This window comes from Haliotis asinina, chromosome 4 (assembly GCF_037392515.1).
Source record: "Haliotis asinina isolate JCU_RB_2024 chromosome 4, JCU_Hal_asi_v2, whole genome shotgun sequence".
Classification (NCBI taxonomy): Eukaryota; Metazoa; Mollusca; class Gastropoda; order Lepetellida; family Haliotidae; genus Haliotis; species Haliotis asinina.
The window spans coordinates 5,695,260-5,717,997 of record NC_090283.1 but is presented as its reverse complement, the minus strand read 5'-3'; the positions used below and the strand labels follow the sequence as shown (position 1 = coordinate 5,717,997).

Genomic DNA, 22,738 nt, shown 5'->3' with positions numbered 1-22,738 from the left:
CATGCATCATGACGTGCTGGTTGTCTGCACGATGGAATTCCGGGAGCACACTTAAGAATATGATTTTCGTTTATCTATAATCGACCACTGTGGTTGGGGATAAATCCTTTACTCATTAACCATAAGATCATAGATGTTGCTGTAATGTCCCACCGAAGGCGGTCCTCTAGTGGGTCACTGCATTAGGTATTGGGTCATTCCTGGACACTCGCTGGTTACTGGAGAGCCAGTATTGCTGAGCTGGGTGAAATGACACTAAATCCAATGAACAAAAATTAAGCTCACCTATTGTTGGTTTGCCGCCTGGGGACTCCTAATGTTACAATATTGATCACACCTACTCGCATTCGGTTACGTTGCATTTTTCCCAGCGCTTGGTGGGATCTATAGTGTAACACCATGGTATATCAACTGTGTCGGGAAGAATAATACGACAGTAGTTGGCGACTTCTTCCATAGATTCTCCAGTTGCGAAATGGTCAGGGGAAGAGCCATAGACATCATGCTTGTGGGGTGTATGTGAAATCCACTTCTGACATTCTCTGCCAGAAAGGGTGACATTCAACGTCCCGTTGTAGAAGCGTCCTCTCTTGATAACAGTCCCGTTTGGAAACAGCTGTTCTGTGGCTGGTATGAAACAATCTTGCCCTGAGAAAAAGCAAGACATAGCTGTAATGCATTATATATATACATACACTCATCACGGTCTGGATAAACGAGCTCGCAGAAAGACACGCCAGCCAGTTTTTCACGTTACCATGGCTCCGTTCTTTTTTGGTTTCGTGGCAACTGTTGGCATGTATGACTATTGCGAATGTGACCCATACTCTGTGGAGGAACCGTTTCATTCCATACTTAGTCTCTAAGCATTTACAATGGCCCAAATTCTCTCATATTCTTGTGAACATTTGGCGTGTATTATTGACATATACACAAGTTAAAATATCGCTTTCTTGTCTAGTGAATGGCAACATGTATTAAAACATACCACCATAATAACTGTGAGGCGTTAAACAAAAAGGACCCCAAAACCCACTACTAACGAGACTATTTGTTTTCCCACTACCAACTAGAACTCATGATTTTAATATAAACACATCAAACCGATTATGCACGGCTATTTCTACACACACAAACGCACAAACACACAAACGCACAAACACACACGCATATGAATGATGCAACATAGGTGTGCTGTGCGTGTCCCTGTTGTCTAGGACGATGGAAATTGTATGGTTGAATCTTAGATCTTCCCTCTTTATGGGTCGATTAATGAAAGTGGTAACCGTAAGCACTTAATGAATTTTATCACTCAGTTTTCACTCTCATACTCTCTTACTAATATTTTGGAAACATACCTGGCGTCAGTGCGTGATTCCCATGGCGTTTCGTGTTATTCTGCATGGAGGGAAGCGAAAAGAAGAATCTATAAATATAGTCCGACATGTGCACTATATAATCAACCAGGTATCAAAAATCTTTCTTTCACTCTTATTTATTGAATTATATACTGACATTGCTCCTGGCCAACGCGACATCCTCCTTTTACCCAGGTACGTTGGCATTTCTGGTTTTACAGTGGCCGATCTTGCTGCTAAAGCAGCACTAAAAAAATCCGTGATACCACTTCTTATTCCACACTCTGATTACATAGCTAGCGTTAGAATCTACATCCGGGATCTTATGCAGAAGAAGCGGCACAACCAAGAAGGTATCAATAAATTACGTGCAATAGAACCCTATATCGGTTAAACCTACTCGCGTTGTCAGTCCAGATGGTATCGTGCGAGGATGTCACATTGGCCTTACTAGACATACTCAAGAATATTAATCAGTCGAAGTAAACTTATCCTCAGTACTTTTCGTTACAGTCCACTATTGAGTCTACCAAAATCTTATGGGAGGTTGCGTCACTTAACCTTTGAGATTGACCAATCAGAACACAGCTTACCAAATCGCGAAAGTGGATACTGAACTTTTTATCTCGAGAGGGTTTGTACCCGATCGATTCCGAATGCTATTTAGCGTACAATCGCTTCCGGGTGATGCACACGGCGTACGTACAACCATGACAACGGAGAGTAAACAGTCGCTGAAAAAAGTGTTTTTGGCAATATTCAAGAATGTTATCTTGCGGAAATATTGGCTAATGGTAACCATGTCAACAGAAAACCCAACGCGTATGTACTGCAGGTCAAATAACTGTGTTATATGCGGATTTTTCTTTGTGGAGAGATCTGTGTCAGTGACCTGAATATTTTGAAAGTCCCTCCGATCCCTAAATAGTAGCCGTTGTCTGTTTGGTTTAATCTGTTTAACCGTCTCGCGTTTGATTGGACCGTCATTGTTTGCTCAAAGGTTACCTGACGCGACCTTCTACTAGGTTTTTATAGACTCAGTGGTGGAGAGTAACGAAATACACTGAGACTAAGTTTACTTAGACTGGAATGTTTATTGAAAGGCAATTTTGTATCCCTTGATATTGAAAGCATGACAGTCAAACATGTGCTGCTTGACTGTGTTGAATATTCTGTCACAAGGTTTACATATTTCAAATCCCGAACTATAAAGAATCTTTTAGTAATATCAGTTCTCATTTAATTATTGCATTTTTCAAAGAATTAGATTTTTACTGTAAATAGATACATACTTTACGATTCGAAGTTTGTACTAGTGGCTCAGATTTTCTGTGACTGTATCCTCGACGGGGTAAAGTATTGTATTATTATTATCCTGGGTGGGTTCGTAAATCCCAAAACATTCAAAGTACATTACTGCCTTCCACTGTTTCACGTAGCAGATGTGGGTTTTTTAATGGATGAATAGACTGAAGGGATGGTGATAGTCCAACTCTTCTGTAATCCTCCACGACTGGTGATCTACCATTGTGGAAGTCGCTGTGGCTTAGGGGGCTAGGAGACCGATTTTGTGTGCTGGTGATTAGGTGCCTGACTCTGGGGGTGTGGGTACGAATTTGTACTTTACTAAGCAAGTGAGGTCCCAAATATGACATATGTTGCATTCGACCACTTTCTAAATGGCATTGTGTAATCATAGCTTTCGGCCGTGGGAGCCTCGCCAATTTACACTTATCAGAGGGGTACACAAAGTACGCAGTCCAGTCTACCAGTTGTCCAAATTCCACTTTTGTGGACGTCGCGGTGGCTAACTTTATGTGCTGGCGATAAGGTGCCTGACTATGAAGGTGCGGGTTCGAATTCCGCTTGGAATTCAACCAAAGAGGTATCAGAATTTGTAATTTACAAAGAAAGTGAAATCCCAAATATGACATATGTTGATCTACCATCAGTTCTTGGTTTTCTAAAGCGTGCGTGTGTTTCTTATGACCACTCCGGTTTCGTCTTGGAGTGACTTCTTCAAATCTGGGTGACAACCTAAGATGGTGTCACCAATAAAGGGTTTGGTGAATTTAGTTTATTGATACCTGCTTGAGTGTCCCATTTCTTTTGCTTTAGATACTGGGTGTTTCATCGTACAGTGTATGAAATATTGTCTGCCCGGCGGCCCGCTGCTTGCTAGTTACATGGCCGGCTTAAAACTTTATTTTAGCCAGTACATTTCCCAAGGGTATATATTTGATCATGTCATTGACTACGGGATATATTTCGAAAATAGTGGGAGCTAGATAATGCCTGTATAGTTCATAATCAATCAAACTCTAACTTCCACACATTTGGGCTAGAGAATGATTTCAGCCAATGAATAATGTCGTTCTTTTCTGCTTTTCTGATTCAGATGGCAGTCACACTAACAGAATCAACAGTGACCACCAAGTAATGGTTTTATTAAATTCGCTTTTGCACATGTTTAAGTTTACCTCACTACAAGTAATTCATGAATTACATTATTTTGACATATCATCTCAGGTTCCTATTTTAAATACAGGGCTGGGTACATGTTAACAGGGCCAGCAACATTTTTCAGTTATCAGCCCTGTGGGGTTCGTGTCTTTTTGTACGGGTTTCATACACTCTGAATAGTCACTACGAGGTATCAGGAGTGATGCCACAGATTTGATGAGTTCTGCTTTAGCAGCTGAATCAGTCGCCGTGTTACCAAAGTTCCAACATGACGAATTAATCGCAGTCATATTGGCCGTTAGCAACATTACGTATTTTTTCAAGAATTTCGCAACAATACTAGTTCTCGTTTAATCACAGGATTTTTAAAAGAATTAGATCTGTTAACTGATTTGTAAATAGATACATGTATATATATTTTATAATTTGATGTAAATTTAAGGTTTCCAAGTTTTTAATCGTAGTATTTTGTCATTTTAATGTATGGCTAATCCTCTGTATAAAAGCCAATGGTTGAAGGGATGGTGTAAATCCAGTTAGTGTCCATGTAGGTAGCAAAAGTAATGTAAGTCCCCATGGTCCCTAGTGTGGTGATCTACCTTTAGTTGTTGGCAATTTATAGCCCATTTTTATATTGGATTGTCCTCTATAGATCTACTTTCTAGTTTTACATTCTCTGCGATATTCTAGTCTTACTGTCCTTTGTTGACAGGTTTTTATGATATAAATATATTCCAATTCATTGTTAAATGTTCTCGTCACGCTGTGGCAGAAATATTGCCGATGTGACGTTAAATATTAACTCACTCACTTACTGAAGAATTTCGATTTAAACCTGATGTTCATTCGACATTTCAAGTGCCACGTGAAATATTTTAAAGGCTTGCATGTACGAAAGAGAGCCCCAAAATATGATTAATATTTAATGTGTTTGTTGATTTACAGATAAAATGACGTTTGCATCGGCTGGAGTTGTTATTGGGCTGGTATTTGGCAATGCTGGAATGTAATGTGTTCTGGATCCAAGACAGTATAAAAAGAACATGTACTGTGTGTGCCCTACCATAGCAGCAGAATTATCCACTGTGTTACCCGAAAGTCCAACATTAAGAGGTAACCAACAGCAGTAGATCGCATATGGCCTGGTAGCAAGATCATTTTGTAGTTCAAGATGGATGCTTATTTGACATGCTTTTAATGACCTGCATGCATATGTTTTATTTATACTCAGACTGTTTATTGATATGTTCAAGAGCAAATGAATTGACATTTGCTTCGGCTGTAAAGACTTAGCTGTTGTTTGGCGATCTGCAACACCATTCTTGAATCCATCCGTGACGATAGATTTGTTAGGTTTTCTACATCCATGTTATTATTTTTTTTTTTTTGGTTATTTAACGTGAAATCCTCGTGTGATGTCACCGACTGCCAAGGAGGAGAAGATAGTAGGCGGACAGGAGATATGTTTTAAGAAAGTCATTACAGGCAGAAATGAAATATTTGTATTCCAAGAATGGATCAATTGTATACTCTTTTATTATACAGATCCACATGAAGGTTGGCATGACCTAACCTTCAGGAATCGCTTGCCTATAGTGAGGATTGGACCAAAAAGGCTACCAAAGATCTATTTTAAATGGTAGTTCATTTGACAGCGAATAGGTACACGAAAGAGGTCCTTGCATGTCATATGCTTCCGATGATGGAGATGTGGTGGGTGATGGCTAATGATGGCAAATTGTTCTTTGTACGTCCCAAGACCTAACCCCTTCTTAATTGATGAGTGAGTCAAGTCAGTTACGACAGCCTCCAGAAGCAAAACCAAGTTCCAAGTCTTTATGCCTCTCAGAGACGTTTCTGACAGTAAGGTATATATTTGAAAAGAATTTAAAGGTGAAATGCATAAGAAAAAAAATAGATTTGTGAATGTCAACTTTTAACATAATAGGGGAGGATTCTTTATTCTCGTTGAACGTAACATATTATCTGAGATAAAATGACACATGCTAATAGGTCATTCTATCGAAAAGGGCTATTTCAGCGTTTACATTTAAGAAAATTGTATTTCTTAACTTTCACCCTTTCATGTAAACCACTTTAAAATCTTACGACTCTTGATCGGAATCTTTACACATCAACACAATGTTATATTTCGCAAATGTCGAAGTGAACAAGTTTCCTCTTTCTCTCTCTCGTTTTCGGTGCTCTTTCCATGCATTATACAGTGAAAATGGCAGGTACACAAAGAGAATGCAGTTAGGAAATATTAATATGAATGGGAATGAATTGCATTTTTTAGTTGTAATCTGTCCTGCTTTTACGAATCTGCCCACGAAATGCCTCAGGCCGTACTATAATAATAGGCTGGTGATGTACGCCTCTTCGTAGGGGAATTTTATTCCATGAACTGCATGTATATCACACAGTAAGGGCTGATCCCCTGAGACAAGGAGCAAACCATCCATCAACTCCGTAACTCACTAAACCTTCCTACGGTAGTCATTACCAACATTACTGGAGATAGGACTTGCCCCAGGGGAAGGCACAGAACCCGACCAAGAAAATAGTGGTCTAACTATCTGAAATCCACGCTACGTGAGTGTGCGATGGTGACTGGATGGCCTGATAGTCCACGCATCAATTCGTTACAGCTGCATTTGGACAATGCCATGCCCATGTATGCTTGACTGACAGAGGAAAATCTCCGAGATCAACTCAGGAGGTTTAAACATCTCACGCGCCGTGAGCCATTTCAACCTACAACTGGTGCCCGTCAGGAACCATTGCATGAACAGGATGCTCAAGTGGCAACAGGTCCCAAACTTCTGATGGATGTCCGCGTGAACCTCTTTCCTCTTCCCCAAACAAACCTTTCCGGCGTAGAACCAAATGGCCCCGAAATTTCGGACAATCACTCTTCCTCTTCTTCACTTGCTGATCTTTCTGATATTCCCGTGTATATTTTGTTTCATTCTATCTATGATGAAACATCTGCTATACCTTTAGAAAAATGGAGGCCAATCAAACAAACAAATGTATCTTTTCCCAAACCTGAAATTGTTTTATTAAATGATATTATTTCCATGAACCTTTCTGCAGACTGTTCATTACGTGTCTACGCTGCTCCTCGAACCTTGGAGGAACTTCACATGGTTTCCAAAGAATATTATCAAGTACAAAGAAGAATGCACCGAAGAAAACCGGTTTCAAGTAACACTAACATAAACAAAAAAAAACATATTTCCTGAATAGAGCTGTGCCTGAAAGTAAGATCATCAGGGAGTCCCATATCTAAACGACAAAAGGCAATTTGGAGAAAATTAAAATGACAGTACAACAAAGCAACAAACGAACAGGTACTTCTCCAAACTTTCAATTCCCTTAAAGCAAAAACAAAAGTCTGGACCGAAAAAAAGCAAAAATGGGAAAGGAAAAACAAATTCATCTAACAAAACAGACGTTTTAGAAACAATGAAAACAGTTCTAAAGGCAACTTAAAACAAGTGGTGATGGTGAGCGTGGCACACAGCCTCCCATGGATGCCAATGAAAGATTTTGGAAACAGTTGTGGTCTGTACCCGGCAACTGTAAACTGGAGCGCATGGGTCAGCGATTATGACCATGCAATGCATGAGAAAATAACGCGGTCTTTTGTCTGTTACATCTCATAAGATTGCCTGAAGAATGTTATTCAAACGTCTAAATGTAATACAGTTCCAGGGCCTCATGGCATTTTAAACCGGCACTGGAAACTGTTCCTTTGTGACCAAACACCGTTACGTCAGTGTTGTACTTCTCTTGTCAGCACAGGTGATATTCCTCCATGGTTCTGCAAAGGTCGCACAATACTCCTGCCCATAAAAGGAGACTTCACTGATCCCCAAAACGTCAACCTCATCACATGTTTGAAAACACGCTACAAATTATTCACAGGGTGATGACCTGGTGTCAGCTTACTGCTCTTCCAATGACATTATTTACAGAGAGCAGAAGGATCAATACTCTTCATTTGAAACGTGGCAAGGCAACTACTGACAGATCGGTCAAGTTACAAGCAGGAGGAGTTATTGAGCATCTTGTGGAAGATCAGGCCTACACTGACCTTGGAATGCAAGTTCGGGACAAGCTCCAGAATGCCCAGATTCAAGATAAACTTTGGGCCGAGCATAAATCTCGTTTAAAGAGGATCTGCAGCTCAGAGCTAAATACTCGAAACAAGGTCAAAGCCAGCAATACTTTTGCTGTGCCAGTCCTCTCCTATTCCTTTGGAATAGTTGAGTGCACCAAAGAAGATATACAGAGTCTTGACCCCTGAATGTGGAGGCTCTTCATGATGGAATTTTATTGTGTACTTTTGCTCATATTTATTTGTCGGATGATCCTCTGATGATGCACGTCTAGACTCATGATGAAAGCCAGGAATTCCACAGCTATTTTAAGTGTGCCAAGGTTATTGGACACAATAAGAAATTTGAGGTTGATTTTGTTAATGGCGAGGTACTGCTGGACGGTACAGTGGTGGGAGTACACCAGGTGAAATCCTTCATCCAGTCTGCCCAGAGTCGGTCCTTTGTTGGGAGGCTGTCCGAGAAGTCATTGCATCGTGTGTACATGCACTGTGGGGAACAGTACAGACATCCAACCAACTCCTTCTCCTGGATGAAGTCTGCTGGTCTTACATGTGAAACTGGGCGCTTCCTTTTCGCTGCACTTCCCACTCGCAATCGTGAAGAGCCACCTCCTCGTGGTGGATGCTGGGTAACGCTAAGTGTTCTTCTTCCGTGTGAACCAGGGACAGAATGTGTCCACAGCACCCCATTGCTGGTCGTAAGACGCGACCGAATTAGGGAACCTGTTTGCCGTGGGTTGCGTCCCATGTCGGTGGAGGACGGTTGTCTGGTGGTTGAGGGCAGCGGGAGCCTGAATCGTGTTCTCTTGCTCAACACACCACTTCGGCCCTTATTTCACCTAGATGGGTGGTAGACGCGGCTGGCCACACCAATCCCTTGCTACAGCTCTGTAGTGTTGCACAAAATTTTGAGACTTATAAGTATATATTTTTTAGTCTTGGCGAATTTTGAAACACAGAATTTGGAAAAGTTACCGTTTATTATTGCCTAGAGTCGTATGCCCGAGAAGGCGGTGCTCATGGGCCAATCTGGTGGAGTAATTCTATATTTGTTCTGCTGGAGTATAATTATCATCCGGGCAGCAAGCTGGAGATCTGCTTGTTTTTAGCATTGTCCTTGTGATACTCCGTTGTGGGTGGGGAGCCAGGATGGTGAAACCTAAATAACTCACCATGGCTTACGAAACCCTCACTAAAAAGAGCAAACGTCCTCTTGACCCTGGTGATGACCTCAGACCGTCTAAACACATTGACTACTGGCCACGGTTTATTATCATCGAGACCAAAGATAATACACCTTTGAAGTTAAACCCTTTTACAGTGTCTATGGGTATCCACGGCATTGCCGGTGATGTAAAGAACTTTAGAAAATTACGCTCTGGAGCGCTGTTGATTGAGTGCGTCAAAAGGCAACAGTCAACCAACCTTTTGAACATTGACACTTTCGTTGGCTCTTCGGTTACCGTCACGGCCCACAAAACACTGAACACGAGTAAGGGAATCGTACGTGATCGAGATCGATTGCTGGCAGACTTTTCTGAACTTGATATCGCTTCCGAGATGAAAGATCAGGGTGTATTATGTGTTAAACGTTTCACAACCCGTAAAAACAACAAAAAAAAGTATTCAAACTAACCTATCTGTTTTCTTTCTCGTCACCTACTGCTCCAACATCACTTAAGGCTGGATACTGTAATATCAGTGTGGAAAAGTACATTCCGAATCCCCTTCGGTGTTTCAACTGCCAAAAGTGCGGCCATGGTGTTAATACTTGCACACAGTCTGTTGTGTGTACTCACTGCAGTGAAAGGACACACACAACAGAAGATTGTGACAGTAATGTCAAAAACTGCGCAGGGAATCACCCATCATACTCTAAGGACTGTCCCGTGTGGAAAGAGCAAATGGCAATCAATAAAATAAAATTCACGCAAAACATTAGTTTTGCAGAGGCCAAGAAGTTTAGTACACAGCTCGGACCAGACAGCATGCTATGATTCCATTGCCCAAACAACGACTGATGCAACATCTAGCAGCAAGTTGTCAGACAAACTTAACGTGGATCAAAACAGATTCTCCTGCGATTTTCTCGGCAGCTACATCTACCCAAACAGGTGAGTCACGACCTGATACATCTGGAATACAATCAGAGAAATCCCCTGATCACGACCTCTCTTCTCAGTCATCAACAAAGTCACAACAAGATCTTGTTAAGGTAACCAAAAGTAAAAGGTGGATTCTTCGAAAAAGCTCAGTGGCACAGTCCAAAAAGGGTCAGAAAACAGAATTCAGTTATTCTACAGATACGGATCTCTTGAGGATATGGACGTATCCGAAAACGTCCGTAGTAGGGCAGACAGCTTCTCGCCCACCGAAAAGGTGCAGGGTAGATCCCCAATAAATCCCCCCAAAATAGAGGGTATAAGAATAATTTCAGTGGAATTGCAGAGGACTAAGGACTAATATTAATGAATTGCATCTTCTAATCCAGGATTTTATGCCATCAGCGATCTGTCTACAGGAAACATATTTAAAACAGACAGATACTCTTGACCTCCGTCATTTCAATGCGTATCATTATTTTTCACCTCCAGGTGATAGGGGCAAATGGAGGACCATCAATCTTGGTACGACGACAAGACGTAATACATAACTCAATAGCGCTTAAAAAATCTCCAAACCGTAGCTGTGCGACTTATATTACACGTTGCTTTAACACTTTGTTTCTTGTATATTCCACCTTCATTCACTGTCCAGTTAACTGAACTACAAGCTCTTTATAATGAATTACCTAAACCCTGTGTAATCATGGGCGACTTAAATGGCCACAACATACTCTGAGGTGGTACCACTACGAACACCAAAGGTAAATTAATTGAGGATTTTCTTTCAAATAATGATCTCTGTATTTACAATGACGGGTCACATACATATTTTCATACTGACACAGGAACATACTCAGCTCTTGATTTATCAATTACTGACTCTAATCTTTTAAATGAATTTGAATGGTTGGTCCACGATGACCTATGTGGGAGCGACCATTTCCCCACAATACTAAAACCTGTGAACCCATCTGATGTACCTCCATCATCACGATGGAATTTTAAAAAGGCCAACCGGACTCTATATGAATCTCTCTGTACTGACAAACTTAATCCCGAACGTTTTAGTACTGTTCCTGATTCTATTACATGTTTTTCAGATGTATTCAATGATATTGGTGACGAGTGTATCCCAAAGTCTTCTGCAGTTCCGCACATACGAAAACCATGGTTCACAGATGAATAAAAAGAGGCTAGGAAGGCACGTAAGAAAGCTGAACATTATTTCCGCCGCCATCATATGGTGCATAATTTAATAAAAAAATAGATTTTAAATGCTAAAGCTCGGCGCACATTTAAACAGAGTAAACGCCTATGTCCAAGGTATCGAACATGGTCCAGAAAATTAAAGGTAAAGGTACTAAATCCAGCATCCAACATCTTAAACATGGAGAGCAATTACTCACCGAGGAATCAGATATTACAAATAAAGTGGGTGAAACTCTGGCTAAACACTCTTCCTCTTCAAATTACGTACCAAAATTTCAACAATATCAAAAACGACAAGAAAAAGCCTATTAATTCAGATAATGGGGAAGACTATAATGAACTATGTTCTATTCATGAACTCCATACTGCTCTTGATCAAGCTCATGATACTGCTACAGGGGCTAATAACATACATTATCAATTCCTGAATTTCCCAGAATCCTGCCTTGAAACTCTTCTAAATATTGTTGATGATATTTGGGCATCGGGTAAATTTCCTCCCTCATGGCGTGACCAATGCCTGAACCTGGGCGTGATCATACGGATCCGTCCAATCATCGACCTATTTTACTAACTAGCTGTGTTTGCAAGACCGTGGAAAATAATCGCCTTGTTTGGTACTTGGGAACCAATAACCTTATAACTGATATACAATGTGGTTTCCGTAAAAACAGAAGTACTGTCGATCACTTAGTGCGTTTAGAATCATTTGTTTAAAATGCTCTATTTAATAAACAACATGTTGTGTCTATCTTTTTTTGATCTCGAAAAAGCATATGTCACAACCTGGAAATATGGTATTTTAAGAGACTTACATGACTTCGGCTTGCGAGGTCGTTTACCTCAATTTATAGCCAACTTTTTAAATGACAGACAGTTTCAAGTCGGAATGGGTCCTACCCTGTCTGATCATTACAATCAGGATCAGGGTGTTCCACAAGGCAGTATTTTGTCTGTCAAACTATTTATCTTTACGCTGAAAAGAGTATCAAAAGTTTTAAACGATTCAATTGATGGATCGTTTGTAAAAAACGCGCTGATTAATAAACAAAACGCTGTGTCTATCTTTTTTGATCTTGGAAAAGCATATGACACAACCTGGAACTATGGCATTTTAAGGAATTAACGTGATTTCGGTTTGCGAGGCCGTTTGCCCGAATTCATAGCCAACTTTTTAAACAACAGACCATTTCAAGTCCGCGTGGGTTCTACCCTGTCTGATCATTATAATCAGGATCAGGGTGTTCCACAAGGCAGTATTTTGTCTGTCACACTTTTTTGTGTAAAGATAAATAGTTTATCAAAAGTTATAAACAATTCAATTGATGGATCGTTATCTGTGGATGATTTTAATATTTCTTGTCGCGGTAAACATATGCATACTATTGAACGGCAACTATAACTGTGTTTAAACCAAATAAATAAATGGTGTCTTGAAAACGGCTTTACATTTTCTAAATCCAAAAGGATGTTATAGTTAATGCGAGCCTCAATAGGCAACAAGAGGGGAGACATCAGGACGGGGTTGATGTGGCAGTGTTTTGGTTGCAGAGTAACTATGCGAGCAGCTGTGTTCTGGATTCGTTGCAGCTTCTGGATGGACTCTTGTGAAGCTGCAACCAACAAAGTGTTGCAATAGCCAAGTCATGAGAGTATCAGTGTTCTCACCAAGGCAGCCTCAGCACCATGTGTTAAGAGATGTCTGATCTGTCCAGTGTTATATTTTGTGAAAGTAACATTTTGTGTATTGATCTAAAATGTGATTCTTCATCGAGAGGTGAACAATCATGACCTTAGTATTGTGTTCATTTAGTTTTAGTCTGTTATTGAAAATCCACAAACCAATTTGGTCAATCACATCTTCAATTCTGGTATTGTCAGAAATGTTGTCACAGCCTCTGTTAATGTCATCAAACAGCTGAGCATCGTCGGCATAAAGATCTATGCAATTTCTTTGGTGTACAAAGAGAACAATACATGACCGAGAACCGATCACTGTGGTATAACACATTCTCCGACTGGTCATTACGAAATTAAACAGATTGAGTCCCGTTTGATAAGTATGACCTGAACCATATCCTATTATGAACATCCAAGTGTAATAAATTAAGTTTCACATCATTATTACAGAATCTGGCATTGTACGTCTATTTCACTATCAGTTTGAGAAAAAGGATGCTTGTAGAAAAACAATTGTAATTGGCTCCAAACTTTAAATGTACCACATGCCTGTGATCTTTTCAAGTACTGAATAAGGATTGATTGATAGCGTCACGCCACGAAGAGGGAAATTTCCCCGACGTCCAAACGTCATCAAAAATAGGGTCTTTAAAAATGATTTGTTTCAAGCGTTTATAACGTATGTCATCAGCTCCTGTAGAAGTATAGTATAGAAGTATAGATTGTTCAAGGGCAGCATAAAGCTCACGTTCTACTATAAAAGTAACAAAAGAGCGGTCAACCAATTGTGTGAGGTAAGATCATTAGTTTTGTACTTATGTACGAGGTACGAGGGGTTCGACATTGATGGAGTTCATGACAGGCAGGTGGGGGCACTTAGTTTGACAATAATCAGAGTGACAGGGGATGACAGATTGTCTTTCCCGTGTTATAGTAATTACGTAATTGAATAATGTAATACTATAACGAGGGATTGTGCTCTGTTCTACTAAGATTGAACATCCTCCGGTGATCCTATCACAGAGGGGTGTAACACTGACGCTCGAAAATATATGTTTTTGATATGTCTAATGCAGACAGAATGTTGATGGAGTCATGAATCTCTGTAAGTATTTCGTAGGGGATCTACATCACAGATGTTTGGAAAATCTATGCTTGGAAAAACTCTAGACTGGCCGTTTTCAGACAATTCCTGGTTTTTGAGAGATCCATATTTGTCAAAGACGTACATTCTATTCTCTGGCCCTTTTGGGGATGGACCAGTCTGGGTTTTTGTTAAGAATAAGAATTAGATTTAGCTTGGGGATGACTTCGATATTTCAAGAATTGTCTAAATGGTGTTCTTATATAGCATAAGGTTCATTTGGTTCAGATATTTCGACAATGTCGGGAGATCGGAAAGACTTCTTACCATACGACTCCAGGTAAAGACATAAATATATTTGTGCAATTGAAAATCTGATCCTGCCCAAGACTGAAAACAACATGTCACAAATTTTATCAAGTTGATGTAACATTATATAGTTGCAGCACAATAGAGTGTAACCTTCCAAGGCGGATGTGACGAAAACGCTTCCTTATGAATAGTACAACCTGTCGAAACCGGACGTCGTCGACAATATTATAGTCAACGGGCGCTTGCCTAAGTGCTTACGAAGTGTGGTGTGAAATCAGGTGCTGCCACACACGTCGTCCCGAGTCTTTAATGGGTGAATTTGGTTTTACCCCGCTTTCAGGAACATTTCATCATCCTCATCGGGGCAGCAGACATGGACTCCACACACTTTACCCACGTGGTCCTCAGCATAACGGGCGAAAGCCTCAACACGTAGTTTACACCACCGCCACAAATTATGACTCAAGTACTGGAGTGCATACAGGTGTTACCGGCAAAGCACATGTAAGAACTAGAATTTATACCTGACATCAGAAGGGAATTACCAAATATATCTGCTATATGTTTTTAAAGGCATTCCGCATTTCCGCATTTTAAATTCCTCAGGTTTATTATTTTCTGTGCGTTCTTACCATTCCGACTATGTTAACTCAATCAGTTTAAGATACAAGAGACAAATGTCTCAAAACAAGATAGATTTAGTACATTGACGCATTACAACGACATCAGCGATATATCTACACTTGGAAAAGGAGTATCATTTCAAGATAGGCTGACATGACACAACATTCGGGCAGCATATTTTCTAATTGTCAAACCTGTGATTTAGCATCATTATCTAGGGCAGCATGTTTTCTAATTGTCATACCTGTGATTTAGCATCAATATCGAGGGAAGAATGTTTTCTAATTGTCAAAAATGTGATTTAGCATCAAAATCTAGGGCCATCTCGACAAGACGTACCTGTTTACTGTTCCAATCGCTGATGATGGAGGTAATAACATCATTGGCGTTGATGTTATTTGATGAGGAATACATAAATTGATCGTACATATTACAGTCCCTTGTTTTGTTGCTGTAAGTGAAGGCTTCACATGTCGCCTTCAGCTGACATTCTTTCACACAACCCAACAGGCCTCCCACACCAATGGTCTCTATAGGCTGACCGACAACCGCATAACTGGTGCTAAGATGAGGAAATCTACTCATCTGGGTGCAGATGTTTTCTCTTGAGAGGCATATACATGAGTATAATACGACCAGGAGTATCCACATCCTTCTTGCAAACAGTGTCAATCAGAAAGGAGAAGTCAAACCAAACAGTCCTCGAACAACTCTTAACAATAAAGCAAGAAAACAATCGATGTACATTAGCCTATTACTGACTGCGAGCAATACTGTCATTAATAACGCATCTCCCCAGAACCGGCGATAATGTCAGACCAACCTCAGATCATGCTCCCCCTGAAATAGTTCCAACACGAAGCCACTTCATCTTTTATAGACTGAATTGTGATTTAGCAATTTGTCACTTGTTAATATATTATTACAATTAGGATAAACGAACAAACAGTCACATAAAGGGATGGAATTGATTCTCAGCAAATACCATGATACAGATGGAGTTCCGAATTTGGTGAATAACTATTTTATCTGTAGTCACTGATATGAACATATATTACAGATTCATGTGTGAACTGATGTCAAAACTCTTAATAAGTTTTCTTTGAAATAATATATTGACAAGGACCTCCGATACTTTCGTGATCAATCTGTGTCTCTGGGGACTTAAATTCTCGACGTATATACGCTGTATACAGTGTACAATGTAGATGTTTAAGGGTCTGTATGACAGACTACTCAGCAGCGACTTTTTCCAGGCTGTCATACACTGACACACTACTATTACGCACCTCGGCACTACATTACCTCTTGCATTAGATGTATTTCTGAACGAACTGTTTCATTGTATTTCAATTTCAATATCACCCACATCAACGAACGAAAATAGCTTTACTTATTTCATCTGTGAGATTTATAGCATTTTATTGAATTTATCTTTTTTTAAAAAGAGTTTATCTGGATTCATAGTGTGAATTACAATTATCCCCTGCCATTTGTACTATTGGTGCTGTGATTTACCCTGGAATTTCAGGTATGGAATTAGTGTGAACTCGGAACAGGTCGTGACATGAGAATTGCGACTGTCGACAATGCACACATAGCAACGTTCTGTATTGCATAACTCGGATATATCCAGGTTAGAACTGGTCTTCAGTAGCCCATGCTTGTCGCAGGAGGCGACGAACAGAATCAGGTGGTCAGGCCGGCTGACTTGGTTGACACACGTCATCATATAGCACTTCCGCAGATCGATGTTGATCACTGGATTGTCTGGTCCAGACTCGGTTATTTACAGGACTGCTGCCGTAGAGGTGGAATACTGCTAACTGCAGCGTCAAAAATCAATCAGTCAATATACCCATTGTACCAAAGACATTGTCAGGGTGAGTATTCATAGTGTTCAAGCTAAGACAGATCCTAACTGGCTACGACAGAAGTTAGGACATCCCCGGAACGATCATGTGCCTGTCCTCAATTGAGCTACCGATCCTATCTGGGATAGCGAACTCTTCAGTCGACGAAATAGATAGAAAAAGCGGAGGAAATTCTCACATGATGACATGCCCTTTTGGCAAAACACCGAGCATAGGTTAAAAGGTCAACTTTGAGCGAAATGTCAACTGTGAACATGAAAGTCAAATAATCCATCGGTCACGAAGCGAATTAATTCTTCTGTGGTTCTTGAGAAGTGAAAAGATCACTCCAATCTGTTTATCTCGCTCACGTCTACTGTAAGCAACATCACGAAGAAACAAATATGGACAGGAATATCAAACATGTGAATTAATTACAGTGAGTGAGTGAGTGAATGAGTGAAGATGACATTAGCATTTCAGGCATACTGTGACTTCAAAATGTCATAATTCATAATACACGAAATTATATTACAATAAGCTGTAAACGGAGAGCAGTAAAATAACTAGTTTATGACAGATAGAGAATTAAAACTAGCTCGTAACTGTAAAATTAAACAAACTTTCATGGACAATACAATTAAAACAACGGACTAGAGATCACCAACAACGGTAAGTAGGTCACGATTGTAGGGAAGAATCTAGCTATAGATCGCGATGAGCTTGTAAATGTAAACGGTGTCTCATTTGCTCCGCTGGTAACTTTTTGTAAATTTAAGGTTTACAGGAATGTACTGTTGCCAGGAACTACTTACAATTTCTTCTCTCGAAAGTAGCTTTATCAAATTATGTTTGTATCATGCCTACAGTAATGGCTTATGCTACTGAACAGAACACTTTGATGAGGAAATTTCAGCAAGATACAAAATAATTATCATGAGCTCTGAGTAATGATTATGATATCAGTAAATCCAATGTTCTTGTCAGGCTGTGCGTCCCTAAGTCCCTACCATAGGCAACACTTGTCAGGCTGTGCGTCCCTAAGTCCCTACCATAGGCAACACTTGTCAGGCTGTCCGTCCCTAAGTCCCTACCATAGGCAACACTTGTCAGGCTGTCCGTCCCTAAGTCCCTACCATAGGCAACACTTGTCAGGCTGTCCGTCCCTAAGTCCCTACCATAGGCAACACTTGTCAGGCTGTCCGTCCCTAAGTCCCTACCATAGGCAACACTTGTCAGGCTGTCCGTCCCTAAGTCCCTACCATAGGCAACACTTTTCTGGCTTGAACGTCAGGCAGAACCCGTCGACTTGTTTGGGTATGTAATTGTTAAAGACGATACAAAACATTTATGTCAAAGCTATAGTAGTGAGTGAGTGAGTTAAAATTTATCGTGGCATCAGCAGTATTTCAGCCATATCATGGCCAGAACAATTAATTGCATACACAATAATTATTGGTAAATTTTAAAAGTAAGATCACTAGATTATTAGAGATTCGAATTTGAAAACTAGGAATTACATCTAAAACAGTTTAAAAATAGATGACAATACAAGATAAAAAACAGGCCAAAAACTGAAGGTAGATCACCATGCTAACGACGATGGGGAGGGACTTACAGTACATTTGTTTCCTGGATAGACCCTTGCTGTATTTACACCATCCCTTCAGATGTTAGCAATTGGGGACATCTAGCCATATATTAAAAAGGCACATTTCTGCGATTAAAAACTGGGAAAGTTTCAATTTTCTTTGAATGTATTGGGACTGAAGTATCACAGCAGGGCAATAATTTGACAGTACTTTAACCCCATTTGAGGATACAGCCACTACCAATCTCAGTTACTACTTTAAACTTCCAATTATCAAATCTTCATCTATTTACAAATCATTTGACAAATCTATTTCTTTTAAAATGCAATAATTAAATGAGAATTAACAATGTTAAAAAGATCCTTCATAGTGCGTGACTTCAAATAGTTATCTCTTGTGATGGAATACTGAACAAAGTCAAGCAGGACATGCTTGGCTGTGATCCTTTTATCACAAAATGCTAATGGGCTGAAGGCATGAAACAGAATCGGAAAAGATTATTGATTGTTTATATTTATGGTGTTTATTAATATATGTAAGTGTTGTTATTATGGCGTTAACTTCTGTTGTAAAACTGAAGCTGATGTTGTCCAAAGGAGAAGAGACAGATTTGGATAAAAACTATTGTAATTTATCGATGCATCAGTGATTGAAAGTACAGCTTAAGGTTATCTACAAAACGATAAGCTCCTTACACTGTCTGGCAATGCAAAAATATCGATATTTATACCAGTATGTTGATACTGTGTTTAAAAATTCAGTTTTCAAAATGGTTCAGTTCTATTCCTAACTTATACCGTTTTAATGCCTTAGGTATGAGATAAATGAAGTTTTCATCTTTGTGTTTATCATGTGGAGATTATACCTATGTCATTACTGTTGCTATTTCCACCGTGTTCCTCTATTTTCACAGTCCTCTCTTACACATCTCCTCTCCCTCTCTTCTGCGTTGATCAGTGGGTGATCATCCATGGTCTGTAGGCAGTAAACGACCCCATTGAGGATATACATATTAAACGTAGAAAATCAATATCATTGATTTGCCTTACTCCATTTACCATGCGGTCCTCTGCAATATGTCATAGCTACTAAGATAACATTCCAAGAAGGTTTAGCGCAGTGGTTAAAGCTTTTGCTCCCAAAGCAAAGACGGGATCGGTTTCCCACGTATCCAACCCACTCATTTGAACAACGTGGTCGTGATGAAATACTTTTACAACACTCATTAGCATGAACTGTTAGTATCTGCAGACAAATACATATCCCACGCATCAATTCTGATTCCACCATGTAAGTTACTTACTTTGGCCAACAAGTGTGGTTTGAAGCTAGTCTTGAATGGGTAAGAATTTGATAATAACCCACGAAATACGAGTGATTGTGGGAAATATGTCCCTCGTGAAATTAATGTTCAAGTTCCTCGCTTAATGTTCACTGTCCCGAGGTTTAGCGAGGGACTGGAACCTAAATTTCACGGGGGACATATTTGCCGTAATCACTCGTACTTCGTGGGTTATTCTGTTTATTACCCATTCAAGACTAGCTTCAGTTTCTATTACCCATTCTGTAGAAACTGAGAAACCAGTACTTCTGCACTCCATGTCGCATCTTGCAATCTGTTTACAACGTAATCAGCTGATTTGTATTAATGCGCGGATAAAACCAACCTGCATACGACCCACAATATAGTACTGCAGAAAACGGTATGAAAAACATTTCATTAGTTTCCAAATTCGTTTGGTAGAGATATATTAACCACACCACTTTGTAAAGATTGAGTTTAATTTTAACGAATACAATGACATGTTTAATACTTAGCCATAGATCTACTCGTGTCAAGAAGTGGAGGATTATTGGGATACAAAAGAGCAAAAACCTGTCAATTTAACGTTAACTATTGCAAGAGTCAACATCTACAAAACAACAATAAAACGCGGGAAAGGTGAGCCTGTTTCTAAGAAGACGGATCACAATTCTCAACGTTAGTCAACATTTTGCGGAAACGCATTGTGATCTAGTTTTGTTTCGCGTAAGTGTCCTAGTCAGGAACTATAACTCTACAGTAAGTTGGTCCGAGTCCGAGTCGACAACAGGCGAAATACGCCTTTTTGGTGCAGGTGGATGTCTGAAAGAAGAATCATTTGAAATAGTGAAGTTGAAAACTCCACCGTAAAATGGACCAGAAAGGCGAGTATGAACAGCATTGATGCCATGGGAAACTGTATTCATTTGGGACATGACTGACGGGGACTGATTCCACTGAGGCTTCGGTGGGTTATTTAGACAAGGGAGAGACAGGCATGTGTCACCTGGAGTGGAATCACAGTTGGAAGACAGAAGTCCGTTGATGTTTTAGTGTTGCTTTTAATTCATTGTGGAGTAACTGTTGATCGATTCAACGTTTTCATGCCCAGACACTTGCATAATCTGGTGAGCTTGAACACCTTTGTCCAGCGTCTCCTGGCGCTATGGTTTGTCAACCGTTTGTCTTTAGAAAACCCTGCTTTACTTGCCATTGTTGTCATGAGTGATCCCAGCTTATTTCTGCCAACCGCTTGACGCTTAAACCAGGTTTTCTTGGTTCGTACCCCAAACTGGGAGTTTGTAGCCAAATAGAATGGATGGTTATCGCTTGAAAAGTTTAGTGGTCTCAAGTCACGGTATGACTTGTAAACAGCGACACGGATCCCCAGGTTGTGGCCATGCTTTAGGAGCAAGATCGCGAGTCTGGTCACCCTGACGGGTTTTTGACTGCCGTTCAATATACTGGAGATAATCAAGGTTCCCTGAATCAACTTTTAGTATTACATCACCCCATTGCATACGCCTGTGCGCGCTCGCAGATCTCAAGCCAAGATAAACCGTGTTCTTCCACCATAATGTGTTTAAAATGGAATCTGGTGTGCTAGTGCCTAATTGGCCACATTCATGGAGTTTCTGGAATTCAGTATCGGATACAGGATCAGCACGGAATGGTAGGTTTCCTTTACCTTGTTTTTTTAATGACTTGAGTTTTGATTTCAGAATTTCTCTCAGTCTCATGAAATGCACTGATTCAGCTAACACATTCGACTACCCTTGACGCTTCATATAGCTTCAAATATACTATACTTATAAAAAAATGTCCATGTAGGAATCTCAGTACTATACCAATACTATACCTAGGATTTTTACCCCGGGTAATCGAGGAGACGCGCGGTTCATACACCCCGCCACACAGCATGATATGAAGGCTTTTAAGGATCTGTTTCACATGAATTAAAATTCATCTCAAAGTATTCTTCGGTCTTTTGTGTTGTCCTCACCCGGGGGAGGTTTGGAAGCAGCAACTCAACTTCTCTGTCGTCAGGTCTTTTTGAAGTAGGGGACCGGCATATTTCCCCGAGCTTACATGGAAATGGCTCATTCACAAGCTGTAAACGTTCTATCACCCGTTGTCTCGAACTGCTTCTTGTATCTGATAGCCGTAGACCGTGAATGTTTCCCCACTTGATGAATTAAGAATCAGCAATAGTCTGTTCTTTTTTTTTATTTAGATACAGCAAAATTTATACATGTACACTGCTGGAATATCAGAATCTTTTTTGGGTTTACTGAAGGATGGGGTTGCTACTTCCAACTCTTTTGGCCCACCGTAGTTCGGTATTTGGTGTGGTATATTTTTTTAATTAAACCCTTGAGCGGGTTCTGAGTCTCCTGATAGTAGTCGGTAAATACATTGATCATTCTTACATGTGCAATTCTCTGCTAAATTTATAAGGAGTTTTCTATATCGTAGGAACCACCCAACACAGCCCTCATCATAAACCTTTTCTATATTGTGGATAAGTCCAGGTATGATTAGGCATTCTGTAACCTCAAGTGGGAGGCGGTTCTGAGGTGTGTAGTCTCTATCTTTATTTTTCCATAAAACACATTGCTTGTAAGACAGCTAGCTTGTGCCGGTTAGGGCAACCTTTAACTTTACTAGGCTAAAGGGGCTGTCAAGCCTCGATTTGGGGAATTAGCTATTGGGAGTGAACCTTGAAACAAGAAAGGAGAGAGCTGTGAGTTCCTTGGGTTTATTCAAGCAAGTGTGCCTGAGATGGAAGAACCCAGGATTTTATAACCCACAGCTCTACCCGTTTGTCGTCATCAAGTTTCTCCCATGTTGGAGCTTTCCATATGCGTTATCTACCCTATGCTGACAAGGTTTACTATACGAGGTAGGTGGTAAGGAGATGATTACCTAACAAGACTTGATTTTCTTTATGGTATAGGCATGGCCGGTTTGTGTCAGCTGCTGATCCAAATATCTGTCAGTACGTGGTCATGGCATTTACGACCGGA

General features: G+C 40.2%; 1 protein-coding gene across 1 annotated transcript; it reads right to left on the bottom strand.

The window, feature by feature from the left end:
• Positions 1 to 33: 33 nt before the first annotated feature.
• LOC137282301 (uncharacterized) lies at positions 34 to 15,615 on the bottom strand. The gene is made up of 4 exons (XM_067814042.1): positions 15,312 to 15,615; positions 2,829 to 2,871; positions 1,625 to 1,629; positions 34 to 648 (listed from the first exon to the last, which is right to left on the bottom strand). The coding sequence occupies exons 1-4, from the start codon at positions 15,613 to 15,615 to the stop codon at positions 338 to 340; spliced, it is 663 nt and encodes a 220-aa protein (XP_067670143.1). The 3' UTR covers positions 34 to 337.
• Positions 15,616 to 22,738: the final 7,123 nt, after the last annotated feature.

Coding starts and splice junctions, on each gene's coding strand:
- LOC137282301 (XM_067814042.1), bottom strand. CDS start 15,615: ATGTGGATACTCCTGGTCGTATTATACTCATGTATATGCCTCTCAAGA. Junction 2,872..15,311: donor CATCATCAGCGATTGGAACA/GTAAACAGGTAC, acceptor GTAGATCACCAG/TCGTGGAGGATTACAGAAGA.